This window comes from Haliotis cracherodii, unplaced genomic scaffold (genome assembly GCF_022045235.1).
Source record: "Haliotis cracherodii isolate W230 unplaced genomic scaffold, xgHalCrac1.p SCAF_11, whole genome shotgun sequence".
NCBI lineage: Eukaryota > Metazoa > Mollusca > Gastropoda > Lepetellida > Haliotidae > Haliotis > Haliotis cracherodii.
In genome coordinates this window covers 47,248,317-47,272,384 of record NW_027266266.1, presented here as the reverse complement: position 1 = coordinate 47,272,384, position 24,068 = coordinate 47,248,317, and the positions used below count along the sequence as shown (strand labels likewise).

The following is a 24,068-nucleotide window of genomic DNA, read 5'->3' as shown; positions in this document are numbered from 1 at the left end:
TCTCGCGACAGGCTATGTCGTAAACTCATACACGTCCGGTTTACGGCATTGTCCATCATGGCCGCTTCCGCACGTGTAAGACAAGAACTTGCAAAAAAAACAGACAAAGGATTAAATACGACGAGTAACTTAGTAATACCCAATTTACACGTATCAAAAAGACAAATATACTAAATAATTAATCACAAGGACACGTGCAACACATGTACCGGTAGTATATTTTCTCCATTACTATATTTATTATATACTTCAGTGAGAAAAACTGAGTTTTCTGAAGTTGAGAAAAGTGATATTGTCATTGCAGTGAACATATAACACTTGATATTTCACTGCAGTGAACATAACACCTGATATTTCACTGCAGTGAACATAACACGTTGACGGAACTATGTGGGCCTACACGAGACAGCTCGTACACAAACTGTTGATTTACGTCAGTTCAACGTTGACAAGTCATATAATGACAGGTGGTCATTTATGTAGATATTTTCACTTATATATTTTCTATATATTAAATCAGTGCAGTCATGCTTTTTACGTGAATCACATTCCTCCGCCATAAAAGAAGTTCGTCACTGATTAAGCGGAAAACAAAGAAAATTAAAATCAGTCAGTGCACCAATGAAATAATTATGCAAATAGAATTTGGGACGGCTCAGCAGGCAATGAATATTGATTTGAATTTCGCGCTTTTCTAATATGGAGTCGTTCCCGCGAGGGTACAGGGGAGATAACTCCATTTGCACGCTCAGATTTCGCGTATTCCGGTTCACATACAATAATGTCGAAAGAATTAGACGTAAAGGATAAGAAGAAGAAGCGGCTCTTGAAACCAGAGATTACATCTAGCAGCCCAGACATGAAGAAGACAAAGTCGATCGACAGCCTGGCGTCTAAGGTTGGATAGCTAAACGATTTTTATCAAAATTGCACAAAAGATAGTGTTCGGCATTAGTTGTCCTGTTTTCGTTCATTGGAGGTGATGGAATGGCAGCAGTTATTATTGGACAATCGAAAAACTGAACAACGAATTTTGGTCTCAACGGAACATGAGATATATTATATCTTTTTTAATTAATTTGTATGACAAAACAAAGTATTGATATCATGATTGGCATAATTTGGTTGGATGAACTACCCTCTAAATGGAAGTTGTATTTTCACCTCATGTTATCACTAAAAAAAGATTTACAAAAATATCAAGCAAACCTCACAATCAAGATCTTAAACATGTTAAATTACAGAATCAATGATTGTCAAAATGTTTATCCATGGTGAGATCTATCATCATGATATTGTGAAATTGTGTTGTAAGTTATGTGTCTAATTGTGTTTTAGCACAGGACCATGTAACTAATAATAATAATACCAAACAAACTCGCAAATGAGGCCATCTACATGTTTTTGTGAGTTTGTTTATTATTATCATTAGTTACATTCTCCCGTGCTTGAGGTATGTAGATATGATGTTAAGCTGTTGAACAAGAAGTTATGTTGACAATGACAAAGCTGGTTGAGAGAACGTATGAAAATGATCCATTGTGTAGACATATTAATGTGTTAGCACATCGGTGGCCATGTTACAGCTGTGGTTATCCTCTTGTCATGCTCCTCCCTTTATCATTTAGTGTCAGTTTTTCTATGTCACTACCTGGAGCTACAAACCATCCCGTAAGAAGTCTGCCAATGTGCGGTGTAGGATTTACAGTGTACTTAACTTCTCTGAGCACTCAACAAGGTGCCCTTGTCAGCAAATTCGGAATTGTTTTGTTTTTCTTTCTTCCAAATTCAGGGATGTGAAATCTCCACGGAAATGGGGAAAATCATGTTTTTTTAAACAGTAGTCCTCTGAAGAAATCATCTTCCTCGTCAAAATATAATAAAAGATTTTTAAAAAATACTCCGAAAAAATATTTTAGTGATTCCGGACAACCGTTGCGGATTGTCCTGTTTTCGATCAGAGCTTTCAGCATCATATATGCCTTGATTATTAGTCTTTTTTACAGTTTTTGTTTTCCAAAATTCAGAGTTACTTTAGCATTGCATACAATGCAATAATGTTTAAAACTCTACTCCTGTATTGGTCCTGTTATATGCATGATTAGTGAAATGCAAGTTACCTCTCCAAAGCCATAACATTATTTCCATAAGAGTATAGACTGGGAAATGTTTAATTACAATTTAGGAATATGTACTGACATTTGCTTCAGACGTGTGGACAAATATCGGCCTCTGAGCAGATCTAGATAAATCCCAGGCCTATAAGTATTTTAAACAATGTTTAAGATCCACATATCAATCTCTCCCTGAATCACTTGCCTCAGAATATGTGTTCTTATTTTAATCGGCACTGAACTTTAAACATGTTAAGTTATAAGGATTCAAGATAAAAAACAGTACAGGTTTTGGAAAACAAGATGAAAACACCAGTGGTTTTTGGTTTCAGTGTGGAATCTTTATTCAAAGACCCCAACTCACTCACTCAACATGTTCTAATGTTACCATGGTTACGTATATACCTGCAGGAGCCGATACTGTTCCACATGGAGGAGGAGGAGGAGGTGGACAGTCATGACCCACACGATGACCTCGAAGTCTTCAAGACCTCCTGTGACATCATGCGAGCTTCAGTCTCGGACATAAACAAACTGAAGCAGAACAAAGAGGCTGTAAGTTAGCCACTGGTAAACACAATGTGTTTGTTTGAATCCTGTGTTCAAAATTGCAATGTATTATGGTTGTAAAGTCCTTTTTTTCCCCCATCATAGTTTGGATTTATTGATTTCTATGGTGTATTTCCAATTTGTCTCAGGATTTCGTACTATTTAATGTCTGGGAGCTTGGAATAGGTCTTAAGCAACCCATTCTTGCCATAAAAGGCGACTATGCTTGTTGTAAGAAGCGACTAACGGGATCAGGTAGTCAGGCTCGCTGACTTGGTTGATGCATGTCATTGTATCCAATTGAGTGGATCGATGCTCAAGATTTCTATCACTGGATTGTCTTTTCCGCACTCGATTATTTACAGACTGCCATCATAGAGCTGGATTATTGCTGAGTGCGGCGTTAAACAAACCAACGAACAAACAAACACTATACTCACTATACAGATTCTTCAAAGCCTTAGCTTTAGTATTACTGTATAAAATGAACATAATCATTACAATGTGTTAGGAAATTTGTAATTCCTTTTCGAGTTTTTACGGACATTTGCTGCAGACATAAGCCTCTGATCAGGTCCCGATAAATCCCTGCTATATATCATGCATGACAGATGTTGCCATGACAACACAATGATAAATAGGTGTAAAGATACCAGCAAATGAATAGCCATTAGACTCATACCCACATTAACACTACAGAACTCATCCACAAGACAGGCCACAGTTGTCTGAGGTGCCTCATGCCTTGTTGCACATGTGGCATCCCTTGTGGCATGCTATTATCCTGGGTTGGAATGCTAGATCCATCCTGTGTATAATTCTTGTTTGTTGGTTTCACCAAAGCCAAGGAGTAAACAATCAAGACTGGGCTTTCTTCCCACATTAACATGGGGGCGGTCGGGTAGCCTAGTGGTTAAAGCGTTCACTCGTCACGTAAAAGACCCAGGTTCGATTCCCGACGTGGGTACATTGTGTGAAGCCCATTTCTGGTGTCCCCCAGCCGTGATATTGCTGGAATATTGCTAAGTGTGGCTTAAAACCCCACTCACATTAACATGACTCAGCTGTCAACCATGCTTTTACTGAATTACTGTTCAAAATATCATTGTTAACCGTTTGTGTTTGCTTAGTTTATAATACCTGGCAAAAGAAAGTACATACATGTTTGATTGTGGCTACAGAGCTCCAGAAAAAGCTTTTGGTGTTGTGGGTATTTTACCCATGCATTTTAAAATCATTGGGTATCAGTAATTTTATCTGGGTATTCAAATTTCGGTTACCCACTAGTTTTTACACATATGGGTATTTAAGTTAAATATTTAAAAACACTATTCATCTAGTCCCTGCAAACTGGTTTCATGTGGGTTCGAGAGCTTTATCATGTTTATAGGACTCAAAAATACCATGATACTTCCACAAGAAAGTGTGATGGCAAATGATCATGATGTAACTGTCATCGTGGAGTTTGGCGAATTTTGCAAGGTCGACGGAGTGCCCGTTTATAATTTCAAAATAAGTTGCTGATTTGCTAATCGAATACGCAGGGTTACTTCACAATATTTTGATGATACGCACAAGTTTTATTTTTGTAGCGTATCTGTAATGTTCGTTGCGTATTTGATACGTTTGGATTTTATTTTACTGCATATTTCTGCATTTCTGATGCGTATTTTTTGCAGAAACGCAGCTTATCTGGAGCTCTGTGATGTGTTTGATGTGGGTATCATAGTTGTGTTTGTATCTTAAGTTTGCAGTGGTTCAGTGACTGTTACCAGCCTAGTATTGTTTTGATAATATTTGTAATGTTTTGGTCGAATCTGATTTTCAAGAATATGCTCTCTTTTGGCCAGCAGTTTATTTTGATTGTCTGGATATTTACAGAATGCAGAAGAAATAGAGGAGAAGAGAATCAATGCAAGTCTGCAGTTTGTTGTCCTGAAGAAACTGAACCGTCTTGCTCACTTCCGTTGTCGCAAGGTCCGAGAGGGGACCAGTGAGGTCAGTTCTCATAGAACACAGGATAGTTTCTCAATGTTTGCGTTATTTGATATATACTGTATATTGACCTGTACGCTATGACTTGGACTGGTAAATTCAACATCTGTGGGTCCCTGTGTCTTGGCCTCAACGATCAATGCTTGCTGTAAGGTGAATTGGTTGATTTTGAGCGGGTGGATCGTTGCTCATTATGTCAATCACTGGATTGTCTGGACCAGACTTGATTGTTTACAGGCTGCCTTCATATTGTTGGAAACCGCCTCCGTGGCCTAGTGGTAGAGCATCACACCAAAAGACGTTAAAAGATGGTACTTGTTGTTACCCTGTCTGGCTCTCGGCATTAGGGTTGTGAAACAAGGACTGGTCGGCTCTGAGTCAGTATACTGTGTCTGAGGGGGGTATTCACGTTAAACTGCAGCATGATATCTCAGTGAGCTAGCACTATAAATCGGCATCAGTCCGTACTAGTACAAGTAGCCACACACACGTGCATGAACGTCGCTATATAAGTGCAATAATCTTGGACGCGATGTTAAACCCAATTTTAGCTCACCTCATATTGTTGGAATCCTAAGTGCAGCGTTAAACAAAAACAGACAAATGTAAGCAGCATCTGACTCTCACAGGATACACGCATTCAGTCAGCTGTAATGTCAAAAATGGTACACAGTAAACAGTGGTAGAAACTAACAGTTTCAGTCCACTAGTCCTTATAATGATAGCATATAGCAGAACCTTAACGTCAATAACGTCAGATAATAACGTACTGTGTTTTTTGATCTATCAAAAAAATGTAAGACAGATCTAAAGACATTGACCATGACCATTGACATTGCAGTAGGTTTACCGAGCATTATTACCTTGGCACTTAGACCTTGTTCCAAGGGATCATAGTGTGCTGACACTATCTGACTTGTGACCTCACTTGACAGCAAGGTGGTTTTCTGAGAGCATACAATGCTGTCAACATATCTTTTTGGAAAAACACACATCTTATATGAAAAGGAAGCTTAAAGTCGAAATAAAAAATGTTGTAATCTGAAGCTGACTATCAAAATATTGTAATATGCAGTACTGGCATTGGCAACATCTAAGATATTAAGTGATTTTGATTACTGAAAACATTGTAAATCACTTTCTGAAGATTTGGAACTTAAAATGGTCCTTCATTTAATAGAATTAGTGTTTGCTAGTTGCTGGTACCCTAGATTTAGTTTTAGAGTGATAGGCACCAGGGCACTGTTCCACATAGATATCTTAGCGCTAAGATGATCGTAACTCCCATACTTTAACATTAGCTTACGATAGTTGTAGTGCTAAGACCAGTGCATTGACCAGAATTGCTTGCCCTAGTCTATCGGGCAGGTGACCCAAAAGTGTTGCCTCCCCATCTTCAAAGTTACCTGGGGGTGGTCGGGTAGCCTAGTGATTAAAGCGTTCGCTCGTCACGCTGAAGACCGGTTTCGATTCCCGACATAGGTACAATGTGTGAAGCCCATTTCTGGTGTCCCCCGCCGTGATATTGCTGGAATATTGCTAAAAGCGGCGTAAAACCATACTCACTCACTCACTCAAAGTTACCTGCCCCCACTCGGACATAAATATTTAAGTTGCAAAAGATAAGAGACCAATCATGCCTTGATTCAGTCAATAATGCCAGAATTACTTGAGAATCTACAAGGAGTTCTGATAAAACTTAATACATAACTAAGTAGTCTTAAAAGTATCAGCCAGACAGTCAGGCCAGTGGTGGGAAATTTCATGCAGCCCAACAGAAATTTCACTAGCCATGGGCAGGCGAGCAGGCAGTTATTTCAGACACTGCTTCAACCCCAGATTTGTCCTGGATGCATCTTGTCTGTGTTTGTGGGTTGCACAGGATATTATCCCTGGGCCTTGTTCGTCTTTCCTGTCACATTATGCTGACATGATATAAAACTATCCCAAGCAATATTATAAGTGGCGTTAACTCCATATTTGCTGTTGTGTGTGTGGCAGGCCAAGCAGAGGATCGACCAGTACCACCTGCAGCTGCAGAACTTGCTGTATGAAGCCATGCACCTCCAGAAGGAGATCACCAAGTGTCTCGAGTTCAAGTAAGTCACACCTCCAGAAGGAGATCACCAAGTGTCTGGAGTTCAAGTAAGTCACACCTCCAGAAGGAGATCACCAAGTGTCTGGAGTTCAAGTAAGTCACTCCTCCAGAAGGAGATCACCAAGTGTCTTGAGTTCAAGTAAGTCACACCTCCAGAAGGAGATCACCAAGTGTCTCGAGTTCAAGTAAGTCGCACCTCCAGAAAGAGATCACCAAGTGTCTCGAGCTCAAGTAAGTCACACCTCCAGAAGGAGATCACCAAGTGTCTCGAGTTCAAGTAAGTCACACCTCCAGAAGGAGATCACCAAGTGTCTCGAGGGCAGGTAAGTCACACCTCCAGAAGGAGATCACAAAGTGTCTCGAGTTCAAGTAAGTCACACCTCCAGAAGGAGATCACCAAGTGTCTCGAGTTCAAGTAAGTCACACCTCCAGAAGGAGATCACCAAGTGTCTCGAGTTCAAGTAAGTCACACCTCCAGAAGTAGATCACCAAGTGTCTCGAGTTCAAGTAAGTCACACCTCCAGAAGGAGATCACCAAGTGTCTCGAGTTCAAGTAAGTCACACCTCCAGAAGGAGATCACCAAGTGTCTCGAGTTCAAGTAAGTCACACCTCCAGAAGGAGATCACCAAGTGTCTCGAGTTCAAGTAAGTCACACCTCCAGAAGGAGATCACCAAGTGTCTCGAGGGCAGGTAAGAATAAATTTCAACAGAAATGTCAGCCAAGGGATAGTCATGATAGTGGGGAGGCAGCTATTTTGGACACTGGGATGTGATCACCAAGTGAATTTGAGTTAAAAAAATAAGGGTTCGGTAGGGAAATAGTGGATATGTCAAAGCCGACATTGTATTTTACACATTGTGTGCTCCTGTACTTCAACATAGACCTGCATTGATACTCATACTTGGCTCACATTGTGGAGCAGGAGTTTTGTTGGTGGTTATTGTTTTGCTTCAAGACATACTCTTTTCTTTTGTAGACACAACACATTTTGTTAGAGGTCATCCATGAAATGTCCAGTGAATAATTGTGTTGTTTTTGTGGAACTGGAAGCCAAATTATTATTTGTTCGTGTCCATGTTACATGGCTACTTTGTCTTGTACAGGTCAAAGGACGAGGAGATTGAGCTGGTATCAGTGGGAGACTTCTACAAGGAGGCGCCTGCAGACATCTCCAAGCCAGTGAGTAGCTTATGTATTTTGATTGTTTGGTTAACGATGCACTTGGCAAAATTCCAGCTTTATGACAGCATCACTTTTGTTGCCTCTTGCCTCTTGCCTCATAGCCCGTAATGCCTTTGATGACGATGAAATAATTTGTATTGGATGATTATTATATAATGCCAGTGAAAATTCTACCCTTGCTCAAATAAATTAGAAAATGATGACCATTTGAGAATACTTCGTGTACAGTTCAGAACTTGATAATGGTTTTGTCATTGTGTTTCTAGGAGCTGACGAAGAAGGACAAACATCAGCGGACCCTGGCCAGACTAGACTGGGAGCTGGAACAGAGAAAACAGTCAGTGTTCTGTTTATATATGTGTCTAGTTGTTGAGAAACAGTCAGTGTTTTGTTTATATATGTTTCTAGTTGTCAGGAAACTGTGTTCTGTTTATATATTTGTGTCTAATTGTCAGGAAACTGTTCTGTTTATATATGTGTCTAGTTGTCAGGAAACTGTGTTTTGTTAATATGTGTGTCTAGTTGTCAGGAAACAGTGTTCTGTTTATATATGTGTCTAGTTGTCAGGAAACTGTGTTTTGTTAATATGTGTGTCTAGTTGTCAGGAAACTGTGTTTTGTTAATATGTGTGTCTAGTTGTCAGGAAACTGTGTTCTGTTTATATATGTGTCTAGTTGTCAGGAAACAGTGTTCTGTTCATACATGTGTCTAGTTGTCAGGAAACTGTGTTCTGTATATATGTGTGTGTCTAGTTGTCAGGAAACAGTCAGTGTTCTGTTTATACATGTGTGTCGTTGTCCGTTTACTGCTGTGTCTAGTTCTGTCAGGCAACTGTTCTGTGCAATCAGAGTTGAAGTATGTTGTGTGTTGTCAAAGCTGTTGCAGGGGTGTATTCTTGTTTATTGTTACGCCTTTTGTACATGCATGTTGTTGAGCTGTGTCTGTGTGTAATGTGTTACAAGCATGTATGTTTATGTGTTGTTGAGTGTTGTTGAACTGTGCCACTGAGCCTGTTGTGTTGTTGAATCAGTCTTATGTTGTTGTTGCATGTTCTTATATGTTGTTGATCAGTATTGATGACGTATGTTTTGTTGTTGTCACACCTGTTTGTTGCCGCGATATCTCAAGAACTAAACACTGGATTGTTTTCATATTTGGAACTATGGTGTATATACAGACTCCGCAGACACCAGTTGGTTTTGGTGATCTTGACCCCATTTTCAAGGTCACAGCAGGCAAATCTGCTTTTGGAGTTGGAAAACGGTGTTGCCGCGATATCTCAAGAACTTATCGCTGGATTGTCTTCATATTTGGAACTATGGTGTATATACAGACACCGCAGACACCAGTCAGTTTTGGTGACCTTGACCTCATTTTCAAGGTCACAGCAGGCAAATCTGCTTTTGGAGTTGGAAAACAGTGTTGCCGCGATATCTCAAGAACTAAACACTGGATTGTTTTCATATTTGGAACTATGGTGTATATACAGACTCCGCACACACCAGTCGGTTTTGGTGACCTTGACCCCATTTTCAAGGTCACAGCAGGCAAATCTGCTTTTGGAGTTGGAAAACGGTGTTGCCGCGATATCTCAAGAACTAATCGCTGGATTGTCTTCATATTTGGTACTATGGTGTATATACAGGTGGGGGACATTTCGTCACTTTGTGACAAATACTTGTTTAAATTGTGTTTTGTTGTTAAGACTATTGTGTTGTTGATCCATGTAGGGTGTTGTTTAGCATGTTGCTATATGTTGTTTAGCATGTTGTTATGCATTGTTTAAACTGGTATTGTGTGTTGTTTAACCTAGTATTATGTGTTGTTTAACTTGTTGTTGCATGTTGTTGCAGACTGGCCTCCAAGTTGAAGGAGGCTCAGACTCAGAGAGAGGACATCACACAGGAGATCAAGACCAAGCAGGACCACCTCGAGAGTCTCCAGCCCAAGCTGCAGTCCATACTACAGGTAACCATGGCTACACATGAGCTGTTTGACAAGTTGGGACCACCTTGGAGACTACTAGCCAAGGCCCTGTTCCACAAAGCGATCATAGCGCTAAGATGATCGTAACTCCCATTCTTTAACGTAGACTTACAACAGTCGTAGCACTACAATTGCTTTGTGGAACAGGGCCCTGGCCTGTATCATGAAGCAATCTTAGTGACTGTCACAAGCCTTTGTTTAAGTATGGGAGTTATGATCATCGTAGCACTGTGATTGCTGTGGAAGAAAGCCCTCAGCATCAGTCTTTTGTCCTCTTTTTCTGAAGACTTTAAGTGTTGCTAGGGAGCGGCTGTTTATTATATCGGGTTGGTGGGTGAGAGGGAATCAGGGCTGGTATCCGAACAATATGACAATCTCTAGGGGAGGGTCATTAAAAATAGTACATATATTTATTGGACCCGTGAAGATTCCGGGGTAGAATAGGTCTTCAGGAACCCATACTTGCTGTAAAAGGCCACTATGCTTGTCGTTAAAAGCGACGAACGGGATCGGGTGGTCAGGCTCGCTGACTTGGTTGATACATGTCATCGATCCCAATTGCGTGGATCGATGCTCATGCTGTCAATCACTGGATTGTCTGGTCCAGACTCGATTATTTACAGAATATTGCTGAGCGCGGCATTAAACAACAAACCAACCAACCAACCAACATATATTTATTGAGGGTAATGAAAAATATATATAGTGCGTTTGCATTTTGTCTTTTAAGGACTTTGGGAGGGCCATCCAAAACTATGACTACTATTAGTGGAGGGTAATAATTTTCAACACAACAGTGCATCAACACCTCTTGGGAACTACCTGTCTGTAATAAATGACCAGTCCCTTATATGAACTATTATTCCCTGACCTACTACACTGAAATGGATTTTACTGCACTTGGACTTCTGACTAAAGTTATGGAGTGTTTACTTATAACTACATCATAAGATCTTTGTGTGTGCTCACTCATGTGATGATTATCATGATCATTGTCCAGAGGAATTATAGAGGTAGATTGAGGCTGATGATGTTGGATGCTGTTCCTGTTGTAGGCCACAAAGCCAGTGCAGGGCTACCTAGGGATGCAGTACGATGAAGTGTGCGAGCAGCATGAGACAGCATACCATCTTCCCCGACCACTGTATGTCTTGTACATGCAGGCCAGCGCCTACAAGGAGGCTTGTGGTGAGTATAGGTGTTATCTCCCTGTACATACAGGCTAGTGTCTACAAGGAGGCTTGTGGTGAGTATAGGTGTTATCTTCCTGTACATACAGGCTAGTGTCTACAAGGAGGCTTGTGGTGAGTATAGGTGTTATCTTCCTGTACATACAGGCCAGTGTCTACAAGGAGGCTTGTGGTGAGTATAGGTGTTATCTTCCTGTACATACAGGCCAGTGTCTACAAGGAGGCTTGTGGTGAGTATAGGTGTTATCTCCCTGTACATACAGGCCAGTGTCTACAAGGAGGCTTGTGGTGAGTATAGGTGTTATCTCCCTGTACATACAGGCCAGTGTCTACAAGGAGGCTTGTGGTGAGTATGGGTGTTATCTCCCTGTACATACAGGCCAGTGTCTACAAGGAGGCATGTGGTGAGTATGGGTGTTATCTCCCTGTACATACAGGCCAGTGTCTACAAGGAGGCATGTGGTGAGTATGGGTGTTATCTCCCTGTACATACAGGCCAGTGTCAACAAGGAGGCTTGTGGTGAGTATAGGTGTTATCTTCCTGTACATACAGGCCAGTGTCCACAAGGAGGCTTGTGGTGAGTATGGGTGTTATCTTCCTGTACATACAGGCCAGTGTCCACAAGGAGGCTTGTGGTGAGTATAGGTGTTATCTTCCTGTACATACAGGCCAGTGTCTACAAGGAGGCTTGTGGTGAGTATAGGTGTTATCTCCCTGTACATACAGGCCAGTGTCAACAAGGAGGCTTGTGGTGAGTATGGGTGTTATCTCCCTGTACCTACAGGCCAGTGTCTACAAGGAGGCTTGTGGTGAGTATAGGTGTTATCTCCCTGTACATACAGGCCAGTGTCTACAAGGAGGCTTATGGTGAGTATGGGTGTTATCTTCCTGTACATACAGGCCAGTGTCCACAAGGAGGCTTGTGGTGAGTATAGGTGTTATCTCCCTGTACATACAGGCCAGTGTCTACAAGGAGGCTTGTGGTGAGTATGGGTGTTATCTCCCTGTACCTACAGGCCAGTGTCTACAAGGAGGCTTGTGGTGAGTATTGGTGAGTATTGGTGTCCCTGTACAAAGATATAACTGCAATACTTAAAAAATGGTGTTAAACCCATCTCACTCTCCCTCCTGTTTAGAAAACTTGAGATTATTGTGTATTTATCATCTTCTTTCTGTTGCCAGACACACAGCTGAAAGTAACCATAGAAGGAGATATTGATGCTGCCAGGTCTCTTGTTACCACGGCGACACCAGACTTAGGTATGTCACACTACTTATGTTGATAATGTGTGAATGCGGCATCATTAGTTGATAAGGGAAAGGTGTCTTTGTTTCCGAAGTTTCACATCTTTTTTGGTGCTTTAATCGTGTTATTCGAAGCCAGGTATGTTTGTTACATTTAGTATTTAACCTTGTCCTTTAGATGAGGAGAGTGACAGCGATCAAGAGGAGCAGGAGACATCTAAATCGGTGAGTTCATGGTCAAGTACATTCAAGGTCAACTATATGTAAGGTTTTTCTTGATGTATGTTTGTTTGTTTGTGTTTGTTGTTTAATATCATACTCGGCATCGATCTGTAAATAATTAAATCTGGACCAGACAATCCAGTTACTGACATGAGCATCAATCTACACAGTTGGGATACGATGACATGCATCAACCATGTCAGTGACCACCTGATCCCATTGGTCACCTCTTTCGATAAGCATTGGTTGCTGAAGACCAATTCTAACCCTGAGGTTCAACTTAAACTCAATTTGGGACTTTGTGGTTAGTTGGCTACAAGACAATATTACTCATAAGCCTGGAATGAGCATGTCTAATGAACTTTCCGATATTTGCGCATGTGCATTAATGTGATTCTCAATGTTGATTTGCTGATTGAAGCTATGTACGTTTTTATGATTCTGAATGTTGATTGGCTGATGGAAGCCATGTGACATGACTCTGATTCTTTGTTGAGAAAAATACGATATCACATCATTCATTGATTGTGTCATCACTGGTTACGTGACGTCATCTGAACAATTGACTGCCTTCACTGAAGTTTCTATGTAGGGTTGATATTTCTTATGTTTTGTTCATTTTCTCTTTAAAATGTCAACATGTCATGTATAGAATAACTCAGAATTTAAATGTCAACAAGTCATTTATAGAATAACTAAGAATTTAAAATGTCAACAAGCCATATACAGACTCACTTGGAATTATAGGTTATCTGTCCCTTGTAAATGAATGCTGTAAGTCACTTGCCAAAGGCTCAGGATTAATACCATTCATTCACTCGGGACAGATAATCCTTAATTCCTCATAGGTCAAGGGTTCTTCTCTAAGTGTAATCCGAAACCTGCATATGTGATGTCACAACAAACCATCAGCCACATTCAGACTGTCAACCAATCAAAGTCCACTGAAAAGTGTAGGCGTCCCTATGGCGGTCTTAGACTTTGACTTTCGGCAAGTTTTACTGAGATCGTTTCATGCTCCACTCTGAATCTGAACTGAATTTTCCTTGAAATCTTCAAAACCAAACACAAATGTTGGTCCATCAAACTGTATAATATGGATTTTGCGGCCAATGTTGCAGAAGCGGAGGAGGAAGACGGTGGAAGCAAGGCAGACAGACAAGAAGGCAAAAGTTCTCCGCAAACACCCGCTGTCTGTTATACTGGATGTCACAACAAGAGGTTGGTGGATTCACATAACCGAGTTCATAAAAATTGTATTTGCAAATATTCACTTCACGTGGACCAGTGTGTTGATTACGTCATCCGGACAGGATTGTTGAAGTCATTCCAAATTTGTTGCGACATAATGTCAGAATGACGTCACACTAGAAACGACATTATAGCTGAAGATTGATAAAGGGAAATCCTGACAGAATTAAGAAATATTGGGTAATAACAAATGATTACACTCACATGTGTGTCAAACTGATTTTATGAAACTCATGTAAGAATTCATGTATTACCCTACCTCCCGCCTGAGAAATAGAGAAGTTCTGACGCTCATTTTGTAAAAAAAGCCTGCTCGTATAGAAAACTTGAAATGAATGTTTAAGGTGTAATTTGACTCTCTGATGTATCTTTAAACAGTGCTGATGAATGCAATACTGGAATTAACCACACAATATATCACTTAGTACCAAATATTGTGTTACCATGTTTAGTAGGGAGGGAGTGAGTGAGTATGGTTTTATGCCGCTTTTAGCAATATTCCAGCAATATCACGGCGGGGACACCAGAAATGGGCTTAAAACATTGTACCCATGTGGGGACATGCACCCAGGTCTTCAGCAAGACAAGCGAAGGCTTTAACTACTAGGCTACCCCACCGTCCTTCCATGTTTAGTGGAAGGACGGTGGCTTAGCCTAGTAGTTAAAGCATTCGATGTTACGCCGAAGACCCAGGTTCATGTCCCCACACCGTCCTTCCATGTGTAGTCTTCAGCAACCCATGCTTGCCGTAAAAGTGGCGACTATGCTTGCCGTAAAAGGTGACTAACAGGATCGGGTGGTCAGACATGCTGACTTGGTTGATGCATGTCATCATATCCCAATTGCGTAGATTGACGCTCATGATATCAATCACAGGATTGTCAGGTCCAGACTGAATTATTTACAGACCGCCGTCATATAGCTGGAATGTTGCTGAGTGTGGCGTTAAACAACAAACAAACAAAAACACAAACAAACAAATCCATGTTTAGTAACAGAAATGCACACACCGAGAAACTCTTGTGCAAACTGGGAACATTAGGCGGCGGTATATTAAGTTAGCAGATATTGTATCTATGTCTAGGGGGCACGGGTGGTCCAGTCGTCAAAGGCACCGCAATTCGCTGTGCAGAGATGCGTCCCTTGGGCACGCCAGAAACCTATGATTGTGGGTTCAAATCCCGGTTCGCCCCGATGATGTTTCTAGATTTGTCATCACCCTACCCGTGCTCGTGGGTTTCACCGAAGTGGTAAACGTCTGAGACCTGCATCACTTTGGACTTTTCTCCCACATTAAACTGACATGCCATGATATAACTGGAATAATGTTAAAAGCGGCATTAAACCCAACTCACTCACTCAATGTATCTATGTCTGGAGGTTTGTGAAAGTAGTTCCTGGTAGTGTCCACCTACCAGATGTTTTTGTTCACTGTGTGACTGGGTCTGTGTGCTCCCCCTATTTTCCAAGAGCATGGAGTTCTTTTCCGTGGTCTAGTGGATAGAGCATCTGCCCGGAGCCTAGGCAAGTGGGTCAATCCCCAGCCACTTCATACTTAAAGAATTTAAAATATGGTACTTGTTGTTACACTGCCTCGCGCTTGGCAAGAGGGGGATAAAACAACGAATGGTTGTCTCGGAGACAGTATACTGTGGGTTATCCAAGTTAAACTGCGGTATGGTATCTTAGTGGACTAACACAGTAAGACTGACATTAGTCCGGACTAGTACAAGCAGGCATGCATGCATGCACTATGTAAGTATATGTCATCAACCTGACCCCATTAGCACCTCACCTCACCTCACCTCATCTCTCCACCCCTCCCATCCCGTCATCTCACCTCACCTCACCCCCCACATAACATCATATTACCTCACCTGCCTCTGCATGGTATTGCTGTGTGAGGATTGTGTCATGTATATACCTGTTTACCTCCCTTGTCTCCCACCAGATGGCAGCAGTCTCCACCTGACCTTCCACTACCTACTGGTCCTCCAGATCATCACTGTCAATGTCAAGGTCAACTGTGGTCCGGACACCATCACCAACTCCATATCAGGCGGGTAAGCCGGACATATGTCACCTCTCAACAATACTTCTATTTCATTTGAAACACCCGACAAGGCTGGTGTCACTGAACTTATTCTGGCTCTTATGAAATCACATGGCCAACATGACATGACTCGATGAGTCAGTTGTCTAACGGGGTCCCCTCTCCTAAGCTGACCCGAGTTTGAAGCTAGATTTCCCATTGAATGCAGATGATTCAACTTGGTTAAGTTTGTGTATATAAATGGAATAATGAATTGGCATCTTATTGTTTCTTGTAATTAATCTTGGAGAAAGCTGTGCCCTTTATTGTTTTCACCTTTAGTGGACAGTTTCATCGAATCATCAGCTCTGAATGTTGTATTCATACACCTGCCTTAAGCCAACAATGTCTTTTTTCAACGGACCGCCACACTGGTCAGGTGGTAGAGCATCTGCCCGGAGAGTGGAAGGTTGGGGGTACGATCCCCTGCCAGGTCATACCAAAAGATGGTACTTGTTGTTACCCTGCCTGGTGCTCGGCATTAAGCGGCTAAATCAAGGACTGGTCGGCTCGGAGTCAGTATACTGTTTGGGGTATTCATGTTAAACTGTGGCGTGTATCTCTGTGGACTTGCACTATAAAACCGGCATTATTTCGGAAGATTACAAGACCACACACACACACATCACTATATAAGTGTAATAATCTTCAACATGGTGTTAAACCCATTTGCCCTCACCACTTATTGAGGTCATTTTTACTCTTTCAGTAAGTAAAGTCTGCAAAGTTGTACATTTTGTTTCTTCAGGGACCTGCTGTCTCTGGACTCCATCTTAAATGAACTCTACCCTGGTGACCATGGCAACACCACGCCCAATCAGGCCAACCAGTATGAACTGGTAAAACAAGGGTAAGTCACTGTTTATAGTTACATGTATAATTCATCAAGAAGCCGTTTTAACAGTGTCTCATCCAAGGAGAAGGGGCACAGGTGGCCTATTGGTCAAAGGTGATGGAATTCTGTGAGACCTGTGATTATGGGTTTGAATCCGAAATTCACCCTGATTATGTTTCTTTCTCTATTTGCACCAAGCCTGTGCTTGTGGGTTTCAACAAGGTGGTAAACATCAACAACTGACTGACTGACTATACTGAACCAAACATGTTTGGGGCTATTTTTTTTAAAATTGTGTGCTCAGTGTTCACTACTGTTTTTGTTCAAGACTGCCTCCGTGGTGTAGTGATAGAGTTCCACCCGGAGAGCGGAAGGTTCGATCTCGGGCTGTGTCATACCAAATGACGTTAAAAGATGGTACTTGTTGTTACCCTGTCTGGCGCTCGGTAAAGCAAGGACTGGTTGGCTCGGAGTCAGTATAATGTGTATTATGTATTATGAGTGGGGTATTCATGTTAAACTGCGGCATGGTATCTCAGTGTGCTAGCTCTGTGAATCAGTATCAGTCCAGACTAGTACAAGTAGCCACACACACGTGCATGCACGTTGCTATATGAGTGCAATAATCTTGGATGTGACATTAAACCCCATTTCACCTCACCTCACCTTTATGTTCAGTATATGTACCTGCTGAAGGATGTAACTGTGTGATGTAGGACAAACCAACGTCATTATAATCAAGTCTTTTATAACATCTTTCTGTGACAAGATTTGAAGTGAAACCTGGTCAAATTATGATCGTGCCAAGGGGGTGGTGGGGTAGCTAGTGGCTAAAGAGTTCGCTCATCACGCCTAAGACACGGGTTCAATTCCCCACATGGGGACAATGCGTGAGCCCCATTTCATATGTCCCCTGCCTTGATATTGATGGAATACTGCAAAAATCGGCGTAAAACCATACTCATTCACTCACTATGACCGCCCAATCTAAATGAAGGATGCATGGGTTGTCAGGCCAATCATATATCAGTTTCTAAAACAATTCAGCTTCATTTCGTTGCCACCTCGATTTGTAAATTTTTATCTGGGGAAACAGAAAAATGCCACAGGTCTTCATGCAGAATCGTATCGAGTAAGAGATCTGATTTTTAATGATATTGTGGGACGGCCCTACATGTGGGCGCAGTGGCTGGGGGGGGGCTGTAACATCACTGACTATGTTGCAGGATGCATGAGTTCAGTGAGTACCTGTGTGAGGTGGGACGGCCCTACATGTGGGCGCAGTGGCTGGGGGGGCTGTAACATTGAGTAACATCACTGACTATGTTGGATGATGCGTGAGTTCAGTGAATACTTGTGTGAGTAGGGACGGCCCGGCCCTACATGTGGGCGCAGTGGCTGGGGGGGGCTGTAACATCACTGACTATGTTGCAGGATGCATGAGTTCAGTGAGTACCTGTGTGAGGTGGGGCGGCCCTACATGTGGGCGCAGTGGCTGGTGGTGGTGGGGGGGGGGTCTGTAACATTAGGTTACATCACTGACTATGTTGCAGGATGCATGAGTTCAGTGAATACCTGTGTGAGGTGGGACGGCCCTACATGTGGGCGCAGTGGCTGGGGGGGCTGCAGTTCCTGGGAGACAACGGCTTGGAGAAGGCCAAGAGTTCCGTGAGTGCCAGCTACATGCAGCAGACCATCAAGAAGCTACGGCGTCGGATCAAGTCACGTTTGTCACTGCTGCAACAGCTGGCTTCCCTTGGTGAGTACCAGAGTGTTCCTCTAGGGTTGTAATCATTTGTTAGTGCCTTGCTTACTAAACAGTCCAGTCTAACTCAACTCCGATATTTTACTCTATGCAATACCTATCCAATACTTCTCTCCCCCGTGAAGTCAACCGATGTTTGTAAGAGGAGACTAATGGGATGGGGGGTCTGGTTCGATGATGTCAAACACTTGATTGTCTGGCCCAGACTCTATTATTTACAGGCCTCTGTCATATAGCATATAGGCATATATAGGAATATTGCCTTGTGCGATGTTTAACAAACAAACAAACAAACAATAAATCAATCTTCAAAAGGGTCTTAGCTAACAACCTTTTGTATGAAGATCTGACAAGCCTACCCTTGATTACATCATGTGGATACTAGTTATCTGGTTTTAAGTAAACGAGGTTTGACTCCATGTATATATTGTATGGTGACAAAATGAATCACAATAGTCCTCATTTCTAAATGGTTTCAATCGTTTGTTTGTTTTCTAGCCTGTTCATGTTAAATTAACTGGCAAGTACTTTTATAAGACCCCAACAAACATTTTAAGTGGTTGAAGTGGTTATCCTTACAGAGCCTTTTCTACATGGCTGTCATGTTTTTGTCTTCTTTGTGTCAGAGCGGAACTCTATCCCGGTCAGCAGTGATGTCTTGAAGAATTTTCCTGCCAAGATTCTGTCCCATGTGACGTCATGGCAACGGTCGACATTCGAAGACTTTGCATCCTTGCCATATACACGGTCAGCTATTTCTACCGACATGGCGCGAGAGACGGACATGTTCTTCACCCTGACTATGGAGAGGGGATCAGGTTAGTACTGGTTGTTTTGTTGGGATAATTCACATTTATAATCCCACTTAGGGACAGTATCCGAAATAACTGCCTGCCTGCCTGCAGTAGCTGGTCACATTTCTGTTGGGGTGCATCAAATTTCCTCCACCTGCCCAACTGTCTGGCAGATAATTTTAAGACTACTAATGTATTCAGTTTTATTATAATGCCTTGTAGATTCTCAAGTAGCTGTTTGCATTTTTTCAACTGAATCAAGACGTTATTTGTCTCTTATTTTTTTTATTTTTCAATATTTATAATGCCTGAATGTGGGCAGGTAACTTGGAAGGTGGGCAGGCAACACTTTTTTCAAACACTGCCTAGGGATAAAGAATTGGCCAACAGCAACCTATGCTTGTTGTAAGAGGTGACTATTGGGATCGGGTAGTCAGACTTGGCAGCTTCCAATAACAGCTTCCTACCTCTGAGCACTCCATCTGTTTAGTTTAATCAGGAGGCTGTCATCAATGTTGTTTTTTGCTGTGAAAGATGTATGAGTATCAAGATGGGCGTGAAGTCCTTATGCTACAGACAGCCTCTGCGGTCTAGTGGTAGAGCATCCGCCCGGAGAGCGGAAGGTCCGGGGTTTGATCCCCGGCCGCATCATACCAAAAGATGTTAAAAGATGGTACTTGTTGTTACCCTGTCTGGAGCTTGGCATTAAGGGGCTAAAACAAGGACTGGTGGGCTCGGAGTCACTGTATACTGTTTACTGTATACTGTGTCTGAGTAGGGTATTCATGTTAAACTGCGGCATGGTATCTCAGTGGGCTAGCACTATAAATCGGCATCAGTTCGGACTAATACAAGCAGCCACACGCACACACGTGCATTCACGTTGCTATATAAGTGCAATAATCTTGGACGCGACGTTAAACCCAATTTCACCTCACGTCACCTTATGCTACAAGGCGTTCCCAGTTATATTTAAGATGTCGGATTCTGGTGAGATCTCAGCTTGTTCAATCCAAAAAGAACAGTGTACCTGATTGGATGGCTACTTTTAGCTTTGCCTCAATAGAACTGGTTTGGTGGTGGTGGGATGTTTGTTGTTTAACACCACACTCAGCAATAGTCCAGCTATGTGACGGCGGTCTATAAAAAGTCTGTACGAGACAATCCAGTGATTGATATCACGAGCATCGATCCATGCAATTGGGATATGATGACATGCATCAACCAAGTCAGCAAAACTGACTACGCAATATCGTTAGTCGCCCCTTATGACAAGCATGGGTTGCTGAAGATATTTCACGCATCCAATTGAACCGGACTCAAAATTAAGCCATGCTATGGAGGTAAATTGATCCTAGATAAGAAGCACAACAGAATAGATAGAGTGAGTGAGTGAGTTGGGTTTAACGTTGCTTTTAACAGTAATCCAGTTATATCACGGCGTGTCAGCTTAAGCTCCACGTGATCATGGTGATGCAGGTTTCAGACGTTTTCCACTTTGGTGAAACCCATGAGCACGGGTATTGTGCTTACAAACCCAGAAACATAATCGTCACGAACCTGGATTCGAACCCCCAATCATAGGTTTCTGGCATGCCCAAGGGACACAACTCTGCACAGCGAATCGCGGTGCCTTGGACAACTGGGCCACCCTGAATAGACACAATAGAAAATTGAGGACACACCCTTGAAGCATCCCCGACATATTTCTGTTAGCATGAATGACCGCGATGAAAAGTTTCTGCTTCTTGGAGTTTATGTGTTTTTCGAGTCCTTTTTGTTGTTGAATGTTTTCAGTTTTTTTTGTGAAATGCTTACAGCCAAGCTGACATCACAAGTGATCATCACGCCCGACTACCCCGCTGTGGCACCCATGTTTGTTGTCAACATCACCTGGCAGACGGACCGCAATGCTGGCAATGACATTCATGTCAAGGTAACATCCCAACCACATCAGTAATCAAGGGGAAATACCCATATATATAGCAGTGTGGTGATAGCCTTGTCTTTCTTACTTGTAAGTCCCTGTTGGGATACTCCCTTGGGCATGCCAGAAACCTATGATTGTGGGTTCGAATCCCGGTTCGCCCCAATTATATTTCTAGGTTTGTCAGCACCATACCTGTGCCTGTGGGTTTCACCCAAGTGGTTAACGTCTGAAACTACATCACTTTTGGCTTTCCTCCCACACTAAGCTGCCACACGTGATATAACTGGAATGATGTTAAAAGTGGCGTTAAACCCATCACACCGTGCTTGTCTAGGAACTGATTATATGAGGATTGGGTGTATGTAATGCATCTGTCATTGTCCTCAACAGATTGCTGATCACTAGTTCCAGACATGATTATTTACCCATAAGGATTGAGATTTGAGATTGGGATGGGAGGCGGGGGACGCATTAATATTATGTTGCATTTTGGGGGGAGGGGAAGGTCAGTAGTTGCATTAATTTGGAGATGCATTAATTTCAAAATTTACAGTATATATGTATACATGGATGGGAGGCGGGGGGTGCATTAATATTGAGTTGCATTTTTTGGGGGGTGGGGAGGGGAAAGGTCAGTAGTTGTATTAATTTGGAGCTGAATTAATTTTAAAATTTACAGTATACATAATAAAACTGAATACGTAAGTAGTCTGAAATTTATCTATTTATCTGTCAGGCAGGTGGAAGAAAATTGTATGTAGCCTGTCTGGAAAGTTACCAGCCGCGGGCGGGCAGGCAGTTATTTCAGACACTGCTAGTGTGGTGTAAAACAACATTCACTCACTCTTCCTAAGATCTGCACAGTCTTTCCTGGTCATGTGCCCACTGTGTCATACTTGCAACTTCGCTTGGCTGGTCGGTTGTGTGCTGAGAGGAAGGATTCCACACTCTCACAAGTCCAGCCTATAATTTTGGCTGACCCATGAACATCCCGGTTAGAATTAGTCTTCAGCACCCCATGCTTGCTGTAAGAGGCGACTAACAGGATCAGGGCGCTGTTCCACAAAGCAATCTTAGCGCTATGACTGTCGTAAATCAAAGTATGGAAGTTACGATTGTCTTAGAGCAAAGCTTGCTTTATTGAACAGGGCCAAGGCCGCCAGGCTCGCTGACTTGGTTCATGCATGTCATTGTATGCAAATTGTGTGGATTGACGCTGATGATGTCGATCACTAGATTGTCTGGTCCAAGCTCAATTATGTACAGATGGCCATCATATAGCTGGAATATTGCTAGTGTGTTGTTAAACAACAAACAAACACTTAGTAACCCACCCAAGGTCTCACTCACTCACTCACACACTCACTCACCGCTTGTGTGTTTAGGAGCTGGAGGAGGAGGTCAACATCCACTACGAGGAGCTGGTGGGAAGGAAGTCACAAGGTCAGCTGCTGTCGAATCAGCTTCAGCGTCTCCTCATGTGTTTTGACGTCTACCTGGAGACCGAGTCGCATGATGTGTCCTCACCTGTGGAGATCCCCAAGGAGAAGGTGTTCCCCCGGACAGCCAGGTGAGATATTTCGTGTGATTGATACAGGCATGGCATGGACAACAACATGAGAGACTCGATGATACCTTTGGGTGTCCAAAGATGTTTTCCGGGGGTGAGCATGGCTAAGACATGCCCACAATGAAGTCATGGATGACCAATTCTCTGAATAACCCACACGAGTCAATACATTCGTCACCACCCGCCCTTTTCCGTAACCTGCAAGAAGACTCATCCCCCTATCCATGAATGTTATGTGCGAAAATACGACAAACCAATCAGAATGCGCGTATGATTTAAAGTTCTTCGTCAAAGAATCCCTCAGAAACAATTTTTGATTTTGCATGTGTCTTGCATCTAAAACCATCCCCAAGACACAGTTTAATTTGTTCAATCATACTGTATAATACTGCACGTCCCGATGTGCATTTAATTGCATCTGAAATATATATAATATATGGGGAAATATATGTGAGTTTGCGCTAAGACGGAACCTGGTCGCAAAAATGGCCATGAGGGGGGCACGAGTCACTATTCGGCTTGTCCCGGAATATCACGAGTTGGTCACAAATGGAGTCAATAGGGACCAAATTTGAACATGGTTAGAATGAACAGGCAATGACTACAGATTTGTCTAATGACATATTTTCTGCTTATCTTTTCATAGAGGACCCAACAGGAAGAAGCCCTATCGCTACATGCCGGATCTCAGCATTTTTATACAGCGGTAGCTTTCCAGCCAATCACACCGCAGGCTGAACCAGAAACACCGCTGGGTGTCACAAGACACAGAAACTGCTAATACAGTTCAGCAGAGACATGGAGATTGTTTAGACCAATGAGGTCAAACAACCAACAACCCTTTTAATACTGCAGCTGCAACTGTCGGATATATTCACTTTGTTTCTTTCATATTATGTTTGTGACATGAGTGGTATTACAAGAGAATGATGTCTGGAACCTTGTACTGACTATTTTGTAACCATGTAACCATGGTATCGGACCGTGCTTATTTGATGTGAAATATGTCTGGAATAAAACTTTACCAAAAGAGATGTGAGTTATGTTTATATTCGTTTAAAATCAAAAGCGTACGTGATACCGATTCACAGAATTGAGACAACGACATGAAGCATGTGATGATGTCATGTGATGTCATTTAGTACCACGTTAATAATTTGCCATCGTTGGAATCAACAAAAAGCAGCAACGTCCAATTGTGTTTGTTTGTTGTTTAATGCCGCACTCAGCTATATTCCTGCTATATG

General features: G+C 42.2%; 1 protein-coding gene across 1 annotated transcript; it reads left to right on the top strand.

The window, feature by feature from the left end:
• The first annotated feature begins 754 nt into the window (after positions 1–754).
• On the top strand, positions 755–23,840 carry LOC139455888 (THO complex subunit 5 homolog). The gene is made up of 18 exons (XM_071237432.1): positions 755–898; positions 2,526–2,669; positions 4,545–4,661; positions 6,660–6,757; positions 7,862–7,937; positions 8,207–8,277; positions 9,794–9,908; positions 10,982–11,114; positions 12,300–12,377; positions 12,541–12,587; positions 13,706–13,805; positions 15,787–15,898; positions 16,676–16,777; positions 18,316–18,521; positions 19,154–19,345; positions 21,142–21,257; positions 22,637–22,821; positions 23,468–23,840. Exons 1-18 carry the CDS (start codon positions 782–784, stop codon positions 23,529–23,531), a joined length of 2,073 nt encoding a protein of 690 aa, XP_071093533.1. The 5' UTR covers positions 755–781; the 3' UTR covers positions 23,532–23,840.
• Positions 23,841–24,068: the final 228 nt, after the last annotated feature.